This window comes from Scyliorhinus canicula, chromosome 6, assembly GCF_902713615.1.
Source record: "Scyliorhinus canicula chromosome 6, sScyCan1.1, whole genome shotgun sequence".
Taxonomy (NCBI): domain Eukaryota; kingdom Metazoa; phylum Chordata; class Chondrichthyes; order Carcharhiniformes; family Scyliorhinidae; genus Scyliorhinus; species Scyliorhinus canicula.
Window position 1 is genome coordinate 584,933 of NC_052151.1, and position 17,610 is coordinate 602,542.

Consider the following 17,610-nt stretch of genomic DNA (forward strand, 5'->3'; position numbering starts at 1 on the left):
TATTCAACCACAATCTGCAACTTCATAGCCCAGCATATCCCCCACTCTACCATTACCCCCCAGCCAGGGGATCAACGCTGGTTCAATGAAGAGCGCAGGAGAGCATGTCAGGAACAACATCAGACATACCGATAAAATGAGGTGTCAGCCTGGTGAAGCTACAACACAGGCCTGTGAGCCAAACAGCATAAGCAGCAAGTAATAGACAGAGCTCAGCGATTCCTCAACCAACGGATCAGATCTAAGCTCTACAGTCCTGCCACATCCAACCGTGAATGGTGGACAATTAAACAACTCACTGGAGGAGGAGGCGCCACAAATATCCCCTTCCTCAATGATGGAGGAGCCCAGCACATCTGAACAAAAGGAAAACTGAGGCATTCGCAACAATCTTCAGCCAGAAGTGCCGAGTGGATGATCCATCTCGGTCTCCTCCGGAGATCCCCAGCATCACAGATGTCAGTCTTCAGCCAATACGATTCACTCCGTGTGATATCAAGAAACGACTGAAGGCCCTGGATACTGCAAAGGCCCCGGGCCCTGACAATATCCCGGCAATAGACTTGTGCTCCAGAACTTGCCGCCCCCCTAGCCAAGCTGTTCCAGTACAGCTACAACACTGGCATCTACCCAGAAATGTGGGAAATTGCCCAGTGTGTCCTGTGCACAAGAAACAGGACAAATCCAACCCAGCCAATTACCGCCCTATCAGTCTACTCTCCATCAGCAGCAAAGTGATGGGAGGAGTCATCAACAGGGCTATCAAGCAGCACTTACTCAGCAATAACCTGCTCACGGACACTCAGTTTGGGTTCCCCTAGGGTCACTCAGCTCCTGACCTCATTACAGCCTTGGTTCAAACATGGACAATAGAGCTGAATGCCAGAGGGGAGGTGAGAGTGACTGCCCTTTGACATCAAGGCAGCATTTGACCGAGTGTGGCATCATGGAGCCCGAGTTAAACTGGAGTCAATGGGAATCAGGGGGAAACTCTCCGCTGGTTGGGGTCATACCCGGCACAAAGGGAGATGGTTGTGGTGGTTGGAGGTCAATCATCTCAGCTCCAGGACATCACTGCAGGAGTTCCTCAGGGTAGTGTCCTAGGCCCCAACCATCTTCAGCTGCTTCATCAATGACCTCCCTTCCATCATAAGGCCAGAAGTGGAGATGTTTGCGGATGGCTGCACAATGTTCAGCACCATTCACAACTGCAGGACATCACTGCAGGAGTTCCTCAGGGTAGTGTCCTAGGCCCCAGCCATCTTCAGCTGCTTCATTAATTTTTTTATTTTTTTTTTTATTTTTTTTAAAATTTAATTACCCAATTATTTTTTCCAATTAAGGGGCAATTTTAGCGTGGCCAATCCAACTACTCTGCACATTTTTGGGTTGTGGGGGCGAAACCCACGCAGACACGGGGAGAATGTGCAAACTCCACACGGACAGTGACCCAGAGCCGGGATCGAACCTGGGACCTCAGCGCCGTGAGGCGGTTGTGCTAACCACTAGGCCACCGTGCTGCCCTAGCTGCTTCATTAATGACCTCCCTCCCATCATAAGGTCAGAAGTGGAGATGCTTGTGGATGACTGCACAATGTTCAGCACCATTCTCGACTCCTCAGATAATGAAGCAGTCCGTGGCCAAATGCAGCAAGACCTGGGCAATATCCAGGCTTGGGGCTGACAAGCGGTAAGTTACATTCACACCACACAAGCCCCAGGCAATGACCATCTCCTACAAGAGAGGATCTAACCATCGCCCCTTGACATTCAATGGCATTACCATCGCTGAATCCCCCCCAGTCAACATTCTGGGGGTTACCATTGATCAGAAACTGAACTGGACTAGCCACATTAATACTGTGGCTACCAGGGCAGGTCAAAGACTATGATTCCTATAGTGAGTAACACACCTCCTGACACCCCCCCCCCCCCCCCCCCCCCAAAGCCTGTCCAACAAGGCACAAGTCAGGAGTGTGATGGAATATTCTCCACTTGCCTGGATGAGTGCAGCTCCAACAACACTCAAATACCATCCAGGAGAAATCAACCCCGCTTGATTGGCACCCCATCCACAAAAGTTACTCCCTCTACCACTGACAAACAGTGGCAGCCGTGTGTACCATCTACAAGATGCACTGCAGGAACTCACCAAGGGCTCCTCAGACAGCACCTTCCAAACCCACGGCCACTACCATTTAGAAGGACAAGAGCAGCAGATACCTGGGAACCCCACCACCTGGAGGTTCCCCTCCAAGTCACTCATTAACGACTTGGATGAGGGAGTTGAAGGGTGGGTCAGTAAATTTGCAGATGATACGAAGATTGGTGGTGTTGTGGATAGTGAGGAGGGTTGTTGTCGGCTTCAAAGAGACATAGATAGGATGCAGAGCTGGGCTGAGAAGTGGCAGATGGAGTTTAACCCTGACAAGTGTGAGGTTGTCCATTTTGGAAGGACAAATATGAATGCGGAATACAGGATTAATGGTAGGGTTCTTGGCAATGTGGAGGAGCAGAGAGATCTTGGGGTCTATGTTCATAGATCTTTGAAAGTTGCCACTCAAGTGGATAGAGCTGTGAAGAAGGCCTATGGTGTGCTAGCGTTCATTAGCAGAGGGATTGAATTTAAGAGTCGTGAGGTGATGATGCAGCTGTACAAAACCTTGGTCAGGCCACATTTGGAGTACTGTGTGCGGTTCTGGTCACCTCATTTTAGGAAGGATGTGGAAGCTTTGGAAAAGGTGCAAAGGAGATTTACCAGGATGTTGCCTGGAATGGAGAGTAGGTCTTACGAGGAAAGGTTGAGGGTGCTAGGCCTTTTCTCATTAGAACGGAGAAGGATGAGGGGCGACTTGATAGAGGTTTATAAGATGATCAGGGGAATAGATAGAGTAGACAGTCAGAGACTTTTTCCCCGGGTGGAACACACCATTACAAGGGGACATAAATTTAAGATAAATGGTGGAAGATATTGGGGGGATGTCAGAGGTAGGTTCTTTACCCAGAGAGTAGTGGGGGCATGGAATGCACTGCCTGTGGAAGTAGTTGAGTCGGAAACGTTAGGGACCTTCAAGCGGCTATTGGATAGGTACATGGATTAGGGTAGAATAATGGAGTGTAGATTAATTTCTTCTTAAGGGCAGCACGGTAGCATTGTGGATAGCACAATTGTTTCACAGCTCCAGGGTCCCAAGTTCGATTTCGATTTGGGTCACTGTCTGTGTGGAGTCTGCACATCCTGTCTGCACTGTCTGTGTGGAGTGTGTGCGTGGGTTTCCTCCGGTTTCCTCCCACAGTCCAAAGATGTGCAGGTTGGGTGGATTGGTCATGATAAATTGCCCTTAGTGTTCAAAATTCTATGATTAACCTAGGATAAAAGTTCGGCACAACATCGTGGGCCGAAGGGCCTGTTCTGTGCTGTATTTCTCTCTCTCTCTCTCACCCTAACTTGGAAATATATCGCCGTTCCTTCACTGTCACTGGGGCAACATCCTGGAACTCCCTCCCTAGCAGCACTGTGGGTGTACCTACACCTCAGGGACTGCAGCGGTTCAAGAAGGCAGCTCACCAACATCTTCTGAAGGGCAACTAGGGATGGGCAATAAATGCTGGTCTAACCAGCGATGCCCACAATCTGTACATTGAAGAGGTGAATGGTTTCCTGCAGGGATTTATCCTCCCACACATTGGGTTGTGAGGTGTCTGGTCTGTGTCACACTGCACATCAGGTTACTGTGTACAGCTTTACAGAAGCTAATCCCCAACATGTCAGCTCCTCTGTAACACTGACCCTTTCGGATAGAAACTCTCACATCACTGCTGGGCTGGGATCCGAGGACAGAAACAGAAGTGTGTGGTGATTCATACATAAACAATACCCAGTAACTGACAACAGCAAAGGAGCAAAAATTTAACGCAGGGAACATCCAAAACAGTCAATTAAAATTTTATTTATTTAAAACAAATTTGTCTGTACATCTTTTATATACAGAAACACAATGTACAGAAACTGTCCTATATCACACATTAAAACTAATACCTGCCATTTTAATGCACCAATTGTGCTGAATAAAGTGAGGTCGTGCTCCGCTGTCAGGCAGGATTTACTGCAAATCATACACCTCTTACAAACATTAAACATCATGGACGTTAATCTCACTCTCCTACATGTGTCCACAGCCTTCAGAGTCTCTTGAAAATGGTGCATAGAGCCTGACCGAATCCTCAGCTCATTCCCACATAGGGCAGGTAGAGCACAGATCAGTTGAAGTGTAAAGCCCCCTCAACATTATTCCCTTCAGACACTCCCAGGACAGGTACAGCACAGGGTTAGATACAGAGTAAAGCTCCCTCTACACTGTCCCCATCAAACACTCCCAGGACAGGTACAGCACGGGGTTAGATACAGAGTAAAGCTCCCTCTACACTGTCCCCATCAAACACTCCCAGGACAGGTACAGCACGGGGTTAGATACAGAGTAAAGCTCCCTCTGCACTGTCCCCATCAAACACTCCCAGGACAGGTACAGCACGGGGTTAGATACAGAGTAAAGCTCCCTCTACACTGTCCCCATCAAACACTCCCAGGACAGGTACAGCACAGGATTAGATACAGAGTAACCTCCCCCTACACTGTCCCCATCAAACACTCCCAGGACAGGAACAGCACGGGATTAGATACAGAGTAAAGCTCCCTCTACACTGTCCCCATCAAACATTCCCAGGACAGGGACAGCACGGGGTTAGATACAGAGTAAAGCTCTCTCTACACTGTCCCCATCATACACTCCCAGGACAGGTACAGCACGGGGTTAGATACAGAGTAAAGCTCCTTCTACACTGTCCCCATCAAACACTCCCAGGACAGGTACAGCACGAGGTTAGATACAGAGTAAAGCTCCCTCTACACTGTCCCCATCAAACACTCCCAGGACAGGTACAGCACAGGGTTAGATACAGAGTAAAGCTCCCTCTACATTATTGAAGAACGTACCTCCCCCACCGTTGACAGTTTTGTGATACCACCCCACTTTAATGCCAATTGGTGCTGAATTAGAGGATGCCAAATGTCTATGAAAACGTTTCAGATTGCAGAACTCTTCACGTTGAACTTCAGAAGCAAGCAGAAAGTGCAGAAACCTTCGTGTATGATTTGAAGTCAATCTTCAAGGCAGCACAAATAACACATCAGCAAAGAGGATGCAGCGAGAGACTGAAAGAGAGACCAACTGAGAGATGAAAGAGTCAGATGGAGAGATCCTGATCGAGTGCGAAAAGGCAAGAATTCTTCCTGTGAGATCGCAGCATGAAGGGTGCTTTGATATTTAATCAGGTTGCAGATATTGAGGATTCCCTCTTGAGCTGAGGTCAGGACACAGCCAGTGTAGTTGAACAACCGTGGGATCCTCTTGCCTGTGCAGAGTCCCAATGGTAAATGGTCCCGGCTGCTGAAGGGTGCGTTGGGACTCTCTGACAGAGTTTGGAGATGATTGTAGTCAGGCTGAGCACTTCACATCAGCTATAACCTTGGTAACATGACCGATTCCTTTCGTCACTCCTTCACGGAACAATAGCTTCGCCCCCACTTTCAGATACTCGGGATGTTTAATAAAACGGAAACGGACAACAGCTTTCTCTCCAGTCCTCAAATCCTCCTGAAACAAACAACAAACGCATCAAACCGGACACCCCAATCCACATCTCCACAACTGGAGGAGAGGGAAGAGGCAGGGGAAACTGGGAGACAGGACCATAGTCAGATATGGAGAGATACCCGTGACCATGACTTACCTTGCCATGAATCAGCTCCACAATCGCTGTCTGTCGGACGTTACCAACATGCACCGTGACCTGGAATCCTTTCCGGAAAGTCTTTGCGTGGAAAAGCAGCACAATCTCCGATTCGAAGAGGGAGCAGACAGTCGGATGCATCTCGAGACTCACCATCACCATGCCCTGGGCCAGAAAGTCAGTCAGTTACAATCCACCCCATCACTCTCAAACTAACACTTTCCTCCCACATTCAGCCTTTCTATTCACCATTAACCCCACAATATTGGCCAAGTATAACACCAGTCATCACAGGTCATCTGACAGGCAGAGAAAACAGCTCAGCCCCAGGCAGCAGTCAATCTTTCTGTGATACTTCATCCTTTAACCCATCTAGTTTTCAGTGCGTACGATTGTTGCTAAAATAAAAGGCTCCTGTTTGCATTTCCTGTATCTACACAATGGAAAACACTGGAGCTGCCCTGGAGCCACCCTGGAGCTGCCCTGGAGTGGCACTGAAGCTGCCCTGGAGTGGCACTGAAGCTGCCCTGAAGCTGCCCTGGAGCGGCCCTGGAGCTGCCCTGGAGTGGCACTGAAGCTGCCCTGGAGCTGCCCTGGAGTGGCACTGGAGCTGCCCTGGAGTGGCCTGGAAGCGGCACTGAAGCTGCCCTGGAGCGGCCCTGGAGCTGCCCTGGAGCGGCCCGGAAGCCATCCTGGAGTGGCACTGGAGCCACCCTGGAGCGGCACTGGAGCGGCCCGGAAGCCATCCTGGAGCGGCACTGGAGCGGCCCGGAAGCCATCCTGGAGTGGCACTGAAGCTGCCCTGGAGCCACCCTGGAGCGGCCCGGAAGCCATCCTGGAGTGGCACTGAAGCTGCCCTGGAGCTGCCCTGGAGTGGCACTGGAGCGGCCCGGAAGCCATCCTGGAGTGGCACTGAAGCTGCCCTGGAGCTGCCCTGGAGTGGCACTGGAGCCACCCTGGAGTGGCACTGGAGCCACCCTGGAGCGGCACTGGAGCGGCCCGGAAGCCATCCTGGAGTGGCACTGGAGCGGCCCGGAAGCGGCCCTGGAGCCACCCTGGAGCGGCACTGGAATGACCCTTGGAGCTGCCCTGGAGCGGCCTGGAATGACCCTTGGAGCTGCCCTGGAGTGGCCCTGGAATGACCTTTGGAGCTGCCCTGGAATGACCCTTGGAGCGGCCCTGGAGCGGCACTGGAATGACCCTTGGAGCTGCCCTGGAGTGGCACTGAAGCTGCCCTGGAGCGGCCTGGAATGACCCTTGGAGCTGCCCTGGAGTGGCCCTGGAATGACCCTTGGAGCTGCCCTGGAGTGGCCCTGGAATGACCCTTGGAGCTGCCCTGGAGTGGCCCTGGAATGACCCTTGGAGCTGCCCTGGAGTGGCCCTGGAATGACCCTTGGAGCTGCCCTGGAGCAGCCCTGGAGCGGCCCTGGAATGACCCTTGGAGCTGCCCTGGAGCGGCCCTGGAATGACCCTTGGAGCTGCCCTGGAGCGGCCCTGGAATGACCCTTGGAGCTGCCCTGGAGCTGCCCTGGAATGACCCTTGGAGCCACCCTGGAATGACCCTTGGAGCTGCCCTGGAGCTGCCCTGGAGTGGCCCTGGAGTGGCCCTGGAGTGGCCCTGGAGCGGCCCTGGAGTTGCCCTGGAGCGGCCCTGGAGCTACCCTGGAGCTGCACTGCCCTGAATTGCAGAAAAACTGCAACAAACTCTGCTTCTTGTGAAGGACAGGCAGCCATTCGGCCCCTCCAGCTTGTCCGCTCATTCATTCTGTATCGCCGCTATTTACCCGCCTTGTTTCCGCAAACATTGGGCAGAATGTGTGACTTTGCAATGGGTAGTGATGGGGTTTGACTGCCCCTCTCAGCTGTCCTGCCCCGATCTGGGTTCCCCAAGCTAGCCTGGGTTGAATTGGGGACTTACCTTACGGAGCAGGGCCCTGTCGAAGTTACCCAGGGCCAGTGTAGCAGCCTGGCCCGCTCTCAGTACTCGACAGGCAGACCGGTTCCGCTGGATGCTGCATACTTTCAGAGGAAGGAAGATGCCGTTATCTGTGGGACCCACCACCAGCTCCTCGCCCTCTCTGCAAATCCCACTGGTGCGAGAGAAAAACAAAGAGCTTTGAGTGAGCATCAGGATATTGTCAGGAGGGTGGAGAGGAGCTCAGAGCAAACTGCACACGGAGAAAGATTCTCCGCACCAGAGGAAACATTTCTCTGTATTCTCTCTCCACTCCTTTAACCATCTTAAACACCTTGATTTAATCACCCAAACCGTCTATACTCACAAAGATACAAACCAAATCTGCCCAATCTGCACCCATCAATTTATCCCTTTAATTCCCAGTATCCAATGTCAATACCTGCTCCCAGAAACCCAGCGCCGGGGCCCCAACCCAGCGCCGGGGCCTCCAACCCAGCGCCGGGGCGCCAACCCAGCACCCAGGCCCCAACCCAGCCCCGGGGCCCCCAACCCAGCCCCGGGGCCTCCAACCCAGCACCCAGGCCCCAACCCAGCCCAGGGGCCTCCAACCCAGCGCCGGGGCCTCCAACCCAGCCCCGGGGCCCCCAACCCAGCCCCGGGGCCTCCAACCCAGCACCCAGGCCCCAACCCAGCCCAGGGGCCTCCAACCCAGCGCCGGGGCGCCAACCCAGCACCCAGGCCCCAACCCAGCGCCCAGGCCCCAACCCAGCGCCCTGCCCCAACCCAGCCCCGGGGCCCCAACCCAGCGCCCAGGCCCCAACCCAGCCCCGGGGCCTCCAACCCAGCGCCGGGGCGCCAACCCAGCGCCCAGGCCCCAACCCAGCGCCCAGGCCCCAACCCAGCCCCGGGGCCCCCAACCCAGCGCCGGGGCCTCCAACCCAGCAACCCAGGCCCCAACCCAGCACCCAGGCCCCAACCCAGCCCCGGGGCCTCCAACCCAGCACCCAGGCCCCAACCCAGCACCCAGGCCCCAACCCAGCCCCGGGGCCTCCAACCCAGCACCCAGGCCCCAACCCAGCCCAGGGGCCTCCAACCCAGCACCCAGGCCCCAACCCAGCGCCGGGGCCTCCAACCCAGCCCCGGGGCCCCCAACCCAGCACCCAGGCCTCCAACCCAGCCCCGGGGCCCCCAACCCAGCCCCGGGGCCCCCAACCCAGCGCCCAGGCCCCAACCCAGCCCCGGGGGCCCCAACCCAGCGCCCAGGCCCCAACCCAGCCCCGGGGGCCCCAACCCAGCACCCAGGCCCCAACCCAGCCCCGGGGCCTCCAACCCAGCACCCAGGCCCCAACCCAGCACCCAGGCCCCAACCCAGCCCCGGGGCCTCCAACCCAGCACCCAGGCCCCAACCCAGCCCAGGGGCCTCCAACCCAGCACCCAGGCCCCAACCCAGCGCCGGGGCCTCCAACCCAGCCCCGGGGCCCCCAACCAGCACCCAGGCCTCCAACCCAGCCCCGGGGCCCCCAACCCAGCCCCGGGGCCCCCAACCCAGCGCCCAGGCCCCAACCCAGCCCCGGGGGCCCCAACCCAGCGCCCAGGCCCCAACCCAGCCCCGGGGGCCCCAACCCAGCGCCGGGGCCTCCAACCCAGCCCCGGGGGCCCCAACCCAGCCCCGGGGCCCCCAACCCAGCGCCGGGGCCCCAACCCAGCGCCGGGGCCTCCAACCCAGCCCCGGGGCCTCCAACCCAGCACCCAGGCCCCAACCCAGCGCCGGGGCCTCCAACCCAGCGCCGGGGCCTCCAACCCAGCACCCAGGCCCCAACCCAGCGCCGGGGCCTCCAACCCAGCGCCGGGGCCTCCAACCCAGCACCCAGGCCCCAACCCAGCGCCGGGGCCTCCAACCCAGCGCCGGGGCCTCCAACCCAGCGCCGGGGCCTCCAACCCAGCGCCGGGGCCTCCAACCCAGCGCCGTGGCCCCCAACCCAGCGCCGGGGCCCCAACCCAGCACCCAGGCCCCAACCCAGCTCCGGGGCCTCCAACCCAGCGCCGGGGCCTCCAACCCAGCGCCGGGGCCTCCAACCCAGCCCCGGGGCCCCCAACCCAGCGCCGGGGCCCCCAACCCAGCCCCGGGGCCTCCAACCCAGCCCCGGGGCCCCCAACCCAGCACCCAGGCCCCAACCCAGCGCCGGGGCCCCCAACCCAGCACCCAGGCCCCAACCCAGCGCCGGGGCCTCCAACCCAGCGCCGGGGCCTCCAACCCAGCGCCGGGGCCCCCAACCCAGCGCCGGGGCCCCCAACCCAGCGCCGGGGCCTCCAACCCAGCACCGGGGCCTCCAACCCAGCGCCGGGGCCCCCAACCCAGCACCCAGGCCCCAACCCAGCCCCGGGGCCCCCAACCCAGCACCCAGGCCCCCAACCCAGCCCCAGGGCCCCCAACCCAGCGCCGGGGCCTCCAACCCAGCACCCAGGCCCCAACCCAGCGCCGGGGCCCCCAACCCAGCGCCGGGGCCTCCAACCCAGCCCCGGGGCCCCCAACCCAGCGCCGGGGCCTCCAACCCAGCGCCGTGGCCCCCAACCCAGCGCCGGGGCCCCAACCCAGCACCCAGGCCCCAACCCAGCTCCGGGGCCAGGGCCCCCAACCCAGCACCCAGGCCCCAACCCAGCGCCGGGGCCTCCAACCCAGCACCCAGGCCCCAACCCAGCCCCGGGGCCCCCAACCCAGCGCCGGGGCCCCCAACCCAGCACCCAGGCCCCAACCCAGCGCCGGGGCCCCCAACCCAGCGCCGGGGAGCCAACCCAGCTCCTGACAGGATGTGACCGGTGGTTTTACATCCGCTTCCGTCTCCTTTCGTTCGTATTGCAGCCATCGTGGGGAAGTGCCAAGTTTTGATCAGCATTTCTAATTGTAAATCTCAACTGGATAGTAGTGATTCAATCCCAATCTCAAACTAAGCTGCCACTTTCCCAATATGAACTCCATTAGCCACACATTGGGAAAGCGATGAGGAAGGGTTGTAAGCTCTGAAACACAGCATATTATTCGTACCTGTACAGTGTCCCACCAACAACAGTCCCAACATCAGGAACAGAGTAGATTTCATCAACCTGCAGAACATATAGTGACGTATGAGATCACAAATATTGTTAAGAATAGCACTTCACATTCTCTTCACCGCATCCAACACATCTTGCCAAATTCCTCATCCTATCAAATAATGGAACAGCGTGAAGGGATCTGGGCCCACACTGAGGCACAGCATGGCGGCACACTGGTCTGCACTGCTGCCTCACAGCGCCAGAGATCCCGGTTCGATTCCGGCCTCAGGTGACTGTGTGGAGTTTGCACTTTACGAGGATAGGGCGGGTCATTGTCCAGCACCGTCAGAGGGTCAGGACTGAGTGAGTGCTGCACTGTCAGAGGGTCAGTACTGAGGGAGTGCCGCACTGTCAGAGGGTCAGTACTGAGGGAGTGCTGCACTGTCAGAGGGTCAGTACTGAGGGAGTGCCGCACTGTCAGAGGGTCAGTACTGAGGGAGTGCCGCACTGTCAGAGGGTCAGTACTGAGGGAGTGCTGCACTGTCAGAGGGTCAGTACTGAGGGAGTGCCGCACTGTCAGAGGGTCAGTACTGAGGGAGTGCTGCACTGTCAGAGGGTCAGTACTGAGGGAGTGCCGCACTGTCAGAGGGTCAGTACTGAGGGAGTGCCGCACTGTCAGAGGGTCAGTACTGAGGGAGTGCCGCACTGTCAGAGGGTCAGTACTGAGGGAGTGCCGCACTGTCAGAGGGTCAGTACTGAGGGAGTGCCGCACTGTCAGAGGGTCAGTACTGAGTCAGTGCTGCACTGTCAGAGGGTCTCTGGTGCTATGAGGCAGCAGTGCTAACCACTGTGCCGCCCAACACTCACCTGATGGCATTGTTGGACACACAAAACATTAAACTAAGGTTGGTATAAAAGATCCCTTGTATTTGAAGAAAGTGAGAATTCTCTATCTCCTGGTTAATATTTGTTCCATAACCAACATTACTGGAAACACATTTGATCATTCAGCTCATTCTGTTTGTGGGAGGTCGTTGTGCAAATTAGCTGCTGCGTTTCCGACATCACTTCAAAAGTACCCAATAGGCTGGTGCAACCCGAGCAGGTGAAAGGTGCTACATCAATGCAAATTCTTTCCTTTGTCCTGACTGTGGAACAAGGTGGTCTCCCTGCTGGTATGTTTACCTGGAACTCAGTGAGTTGCTGCATGAGCTCCTCCTGTTCCTTACTGTTGGTTAGTGGAGGAAGCACGTTGAGGAATACTTTCAGCATTTCCAGGTTTATCCCACTCACACTGGACAGGGGGAAAATTGGAGTGATGCTAAACAGAACAAACAGGGACGTTACAAAGAGAAATTTCTATTTCCGAGACTAAACTGCAGGTTAAAAACAAAAATTGCTGGAAATACTCAGCAGGTCAGGCGGTTTCTGTGGAGAGAGAAACAGGATAACGGAAAGCTCTGTCTGTGATAGGCTGGAGCAACAGTGTCTGCTGGCCTGGGAGAGTACGGCTCAGGGTCAAACTCACCCCCTCCCCACCAGCAGTCTCTGCTCCAGTAACTGTGCAACAATCACTGTCTGTCCCCACCAGCAGTCTCTGCTCCAGTAACTGTGCAACAATCACTGTCTGTCCCCACCAGCAGTCTCTGCTCCAGTAACTGTGCAACAATCACTGTCTGTCCCCACCAGCAGTCTCTGCTCCAGTAACTGTGCAACAATCACTGTCTGTCCCCACCAGCAGTCTCTGCTCCAGTAACTGTACAACAATCACTGTCTGTCCCCACACAGCCAGTGGCCACTGTCTACCAGGGTGACAGAGCTGTGCAACAATCACTGTCTGTCCCCACACAGCCAGTGGCCACTGTCTACCAGGGTGACAGAGCTGTGCAACAATCACTGTCTGTCCCCACACAGCCAGTGGCCACTGTCTACCAGGGTGACAGAGCTGTGATTCATCATCCCGGCCTCACCAGCAGGTGGGGAATTTAAATTAATTTCATTAAATAAATCTGGAATAGAAAGTCAGCAATAATGCTAACCACAGAAACAGCGGATTGTTGTAAAACCCAAAGGATATCCCTTTGTGTGGGGAAGAGGGATTTATTTCCCTACCCTGCTCCATGTGACTCCAGTCCAGCAGCAACGTTGTTGAGATGACTGAGAAAGCCACTCCGTCCTCGAGAAGGCCGCTCACCTTCAATTGAATAATTAATGCTGGGCAATAAATGCTGGCCTCACCAGGGACAAGCTCATTCCACAAGGATATATGAAGAATGGTACCTGTACCAAACAGACTGCCTGGCTGGGCCGAGGACACTACCCTGAGGAACCAGGGACACCAGGGACAAGCTCATTCCACAAGGATATATGAAGAATGGTACCTGTACCAAACAGACTGCCTGGCTGGGCCGAGGACACTACCCTGAGGAACTCCTGCAGTGATGTCCTGGAGCTGAGATGATTGACCTCCGACCACCACAACCATCTCCCTTTGTGCCGGGTATGACCCCAACCAGCGGAGAGTTTCCCCCCTGATTCCCATTGACTCCAGTTTAGCTCGGGCTCCTTGATGCCACACTCGGTCAAATGCTGCCTTGATGTCAAAGGGCAGTCACTCTCACCTCCCCTCTGGCATTCAGCTCTATTGTCCATGTTTGAACCAAGGCTGTAATGAGGTCAGGAGCTGAGTGACCCTGGGGGAACCCAAACTGAGTGTCAGTGAGCAGGTTATTGCTGAGTAAGTGCTGCTTGATAGCCCTGTTGCTGACTCCTCCCATCACTTTGCTGCTGATGGAGAGTAGACTGATAGGGCGGTAATTGGCTGGGTTGGATTTGTCCTGTTTCTTGTGTACAGGACACACCTGGGCAATTTCCCACATTGCTGGGTAGATGGCAGTGTTGTAGCTGTACTGGAACAGCTTGGCTAGGGGGGGGCGGCAAGTTCTGGAGCACAAGTCTTCAGTACTATTGCTGGGATATTGTCAGGGCCCAGAGCCTTTGCAGTATCCAGGGCCTTCAGCTGTTTCTTGATATCACACGGAGTGAATCGTATTGGCTGAAGATTCACAGCTGTGATGCTGGGGATCTCTGGAAGAGGCTAAGGTGGTTGCAAATGCTTAACATACTGTGGATGAATAATAAAAAAACCCTGATGGGTAGAACTAATGCTCTCCCTCATATCCTGTTACTATGGTAACTGCTGACATCTTAAAGGCACCACTGCCCTATGCAGCGTTAGGGCCAACCTCTTAATACCCATGAATCTGTTCTGTGCACTTTCTCTAGTGTCTCTATAACAGAGACCAGAACTGTAGAAAGTGCAGTCTAACTGTGTGTGGAAAAGATGTGCACATTTCTGACTGGAACCAGGACACCATCATCAGTACAATAGATTATTGAAGTTAGAGAAGCTGAATGAATACTTTTCATGAGGGGGAGGCTCGGTGGGTCATTGCCATTACGGAGCCAGCTCTTACCTTGGAGAATGTGCAAACTGCTGAGCTGCTGTTACTGCATCATCGCTGCTCGACACCAACAGTGGCACTTTGTTACAGCCTGGCTGCTTTAGAACCATCTCCAGCTGTTTAACAGTCCGATCGATAGTGGCCTTTGTACACAAGTCAACTTTACTGATCACAATGAAGAAGGGAACCTTGAGAGCCATCGCCAAGCCCAGGTGCTCGCGTGTGGTACCAGCTGCAGAGATGAGACAGTGAGAGTTAGTGCAGAGTTAGTGTGTTCAGAGAGAGTAATATTTAGCCTTACCAGACTATCACAGGGGCACATGCAGAATCACCGATGCAGCACCAGGAGAGGGGGAATGAAAGAGTCGAGCAGAGTCTCCACATGGAACCACTGATCCTCTGTGGCAGGTCTAATCTGACTCCCCTGACTCCCCATGGAACCTGCCAGTCACACAATGGGGCATGGAGGGCCGTTACTTTGAGGGCTCCACATAAGCCGATAGGCTAATTTCCCAATGGATTGGGTGTTCCCTCGGTTGGGTAAAGACTATCAGTACCGTTGCTCACAGTGGAGGTGCCCATCCTGACCTTGGGGACGTGGAGACATACGGGCAAACGAACAAGGAGCAGGAGTTGGCCATTTGGCCCCTCGCGATTTCTGCTAGTACCTTAACATCTGCAAATTGCCTACCCTTGCTCCACATATCCGGGGGGGGGGGGGGGGGGGGGGGCTGACCGGATTGGACAGTGGCTTCAGTCTCGAACACTGAACTCCTCCAGCCGCAGCCCCTCCCGCTGCAGCCCCGCCCCCTCCCGCCGCAGATTTCAACAGTTCCCTTCGCACAGGGGGTTCTACCCGAGGTAAATCATTCCAGAATCATCCTGAACATTACTGTGAATAACCCCCACCCCTGAACCTGCTGATTCTCACATGGGTCCAGCCCTTTGTCAAACACACCATATAATCACTGCAACAACCAGCAGTAACAAGCTGGTCTACCATGGAGGCATCACAGAGTCTGATCTAACTTCCAGAAAGCATCACTGACCAGCAGAGCTGATTGGATGGTGATCGGGAACAGGAACATTGAGTGATTTTATTCATGTCCAGCGTCCCAATGGACAACCCCTTGTGGTCATTGCTCAAAGGGAAGAGGAAATGGCCATTCAGCCCCACCAACAACTTTGAATACTGGCCGATCTTTGCCCTCAGTGCCATTTTCAATCACTAACCCCCATATCACTTGGTATATTCAATATGTTGTAATCTATCGATCTCTGTCTTGACCTTGTTCAATGACTGAGTCTCGACAGCCCTCTAGGATAGAAAATTCCAAAGATTCACCCTGAGTGAAGTAATTCCTCCTATCCTCAGTCCTAAATGGCCTAGCTTGTATCCTGAGTGGTCTGTCCTTGTTCTCGAGCCCCACCCTTCCAGCCAATGGAAACACCCATCCTGCACCGAACTAGGGACTGAACTGTGTAAATTTCAATCAGATCACTGTTCATTCTTATAAACTCAAGAAAACTCAAGGGCAGCCCAATCTCCTCAATCTCTCACACTGCTGTCCCCGCCCTCCTGTGACAGTCCCGCCCTCCCGGGACAGTCCCGCCCTCCCGGGACAATTCCACCACCCCAGGAATGAGCCTGGTGAACCTTTGCCACATTGTCTCTGTAACATGTGTACTATGACATACCTATCCCAGTGTTGGCACTGACAACGAGCATGGCAAAGTCCGGGCAGTAGCTTGTCAGGCCAAAGATGGTGGTCTTTAGGTACTTGTGGTGTCCGGCCAGGTCAATGAAGGTAATCATTTTGGAGGCACTTTCACAGATGACCTCTGCTGTCCGGGAGTCACTGTAATTTACCACCTTAGAGCAAGGCACAAGAAGCACATTAAGGCAGATGCTCATTGGGACCACTCTAACTATGAGGAGGAGCTGAGCCTCACAGATCCACAGGATTCAGCTGGTCTGGCAGCAGTTTCAAACAGGAAAACTCCAATCATTATCCCTTTTTTTCTCTTTTTAAAATAAATTTAGAGTACCCAATTTGTTTTTTTCCAATTAAGGGGCAATTTAGTGCGGCCAATCCACCTACCCTGCACATCTTTGGGTTGTGGGGGCGAAACCCACGCGAACACGGGGAGAATGTGCAAACTCCACACAGACAGTGACCCAGAGCCGGGATCGAACCTGGGACCTCGGCGCCATGAGGTGGTTAGCACGGTGGTGGTAACCACTGCACCACCGTGCTGCCCCTCCAATCATTATCCTGACACCACAGCAATGGTGTCAGCGTACCCCTCTTCAATTTCAGCTAGCAGAATCCAGGAACAGAGCAGGCCATTCAGCCCCTCGAGCCACTACCTCTCTCTCAGGTAGGGAGGGTTGTATAACAGGACCCCTCACAGACCCCTCCAGGGGAGGAATCAGACAGGAGAATGTGGACACAGACACCCCAAAGTAAACATTCAGCCTTGTTGTGAAGGTTCTCATATTTACTGAGGTATTTCCCACAGACTGCCTCTGATGCACCACCCATTCAGTGTTCGGATAGTGAATCTCAGAACAGCCTTATTCACTCACTCATTCCCAGCCAGCTGTATAGGTCTCGTTTCTTTCCTAATGAGGCCTTGGGCTGGTTAACATTCTAACGCAGGCCGGTTAACATTCTAACGCAGGCCGGTTAACATTCTAACGCAGGCCGGTTAACATTCTAACGCAGGCCGGTTAACATTCTAACGCAGGCCGGTTAACATTCTAACGCAGGCTGGTTCATGGACCTACCTCGCCTTTGCTGTTAAATCCCAGGATCTCAAAACTGATGCTGGAGGTTCGGCCGGACTGGATCTCGTGCAGGTGTCTGAAGAGGTTAAGACGTGCGCGACCTCGTCCATTATCCAGCTCCCCTTGTGTAAGGACCCCCAAGAGGGTGGACTTTCCGGAATCCACATTCCCTAATACTGCCACTCGCAGATCCAGGAACTGCAAAGGAACCCAATAGTGAAAATGTCAACAGGGACATTCCTCCAAAACTTTCTGCATTCAAACTTCACTTACAATGGGAGTAAAATAGATTGTGATATTGCAGAACAGTATTGTAGCAAGCTAACTCTCAAATCTCATCCATCATATGCATCCAGCCCTTTGCCACTTCAAATTTTCCCAGTCACAAAGTGACACCCAGCCAGATCCCATGAACTAGCCACTGAGACAGACAGTCCTGGGACCTTTCCTGTGCGCTCCCCTTAGACCCTGCTGAGATCTAACTCTGTGCTTCAGATGTTAATCACAATATCTCACTCCCAGCAGCAGCTTTAACTGGCATATTTCCAGTCCAATCCCTCACACTCTCTGCAACAATGAGATAACGGCTATCTCAGAAGAACCGCTCCCAAGAG

At 54.7% G+C, this 17,610-nt stretch overlaps 1 protein-coding gene across 1 annotated transcript in view; it reads right to left on the reverse strand.

The window, feature by feature from the left end:
* Positions 1-4,854: 4,854 nt before the first annotated feature.
* Positions 4,855-17,610, reverse strand: part of gtpbp2b (GTP binding protein 2b) — a 74,435-nt gene continuing 61,679 nt past the window's right edge. Inside the window, exons 5-12 of the mRNA XM_038798904.1 lie at positions 16,997-17,194; positions 15,904-16,078; positions 14,218-14,437; positions 11,927-12,062; positions 10,752-10,810; positions 7,709-7,880; positions 5,791-5,955; positions 4,855-5,654 (exon numbers count right to left, since the gene is read on the reverse strand). Coding sequence (XP_038654832.1) covers positions 5,496-5,654; positions 5,791-5,955; positions 7,709-7,880; positions 10,752-10,810; positions 11,927-12,062; positions 14,218-14,437; positions 15,904-16,078; positions 16,997-17,194 — 1,284 coding nt within the window. The 3' untranslated portion in view covers positions 4,855-5,495. The remainder of the gene's footprint in view (positions 5,655-5,790; positions 5,956-7,708; positions 7,881-10,751; positions 10,811-11,926; positions 12,063-14,217; positions 14,438-15,903; positions 16,079-16,996; positions 17,195-17,610) is intronic.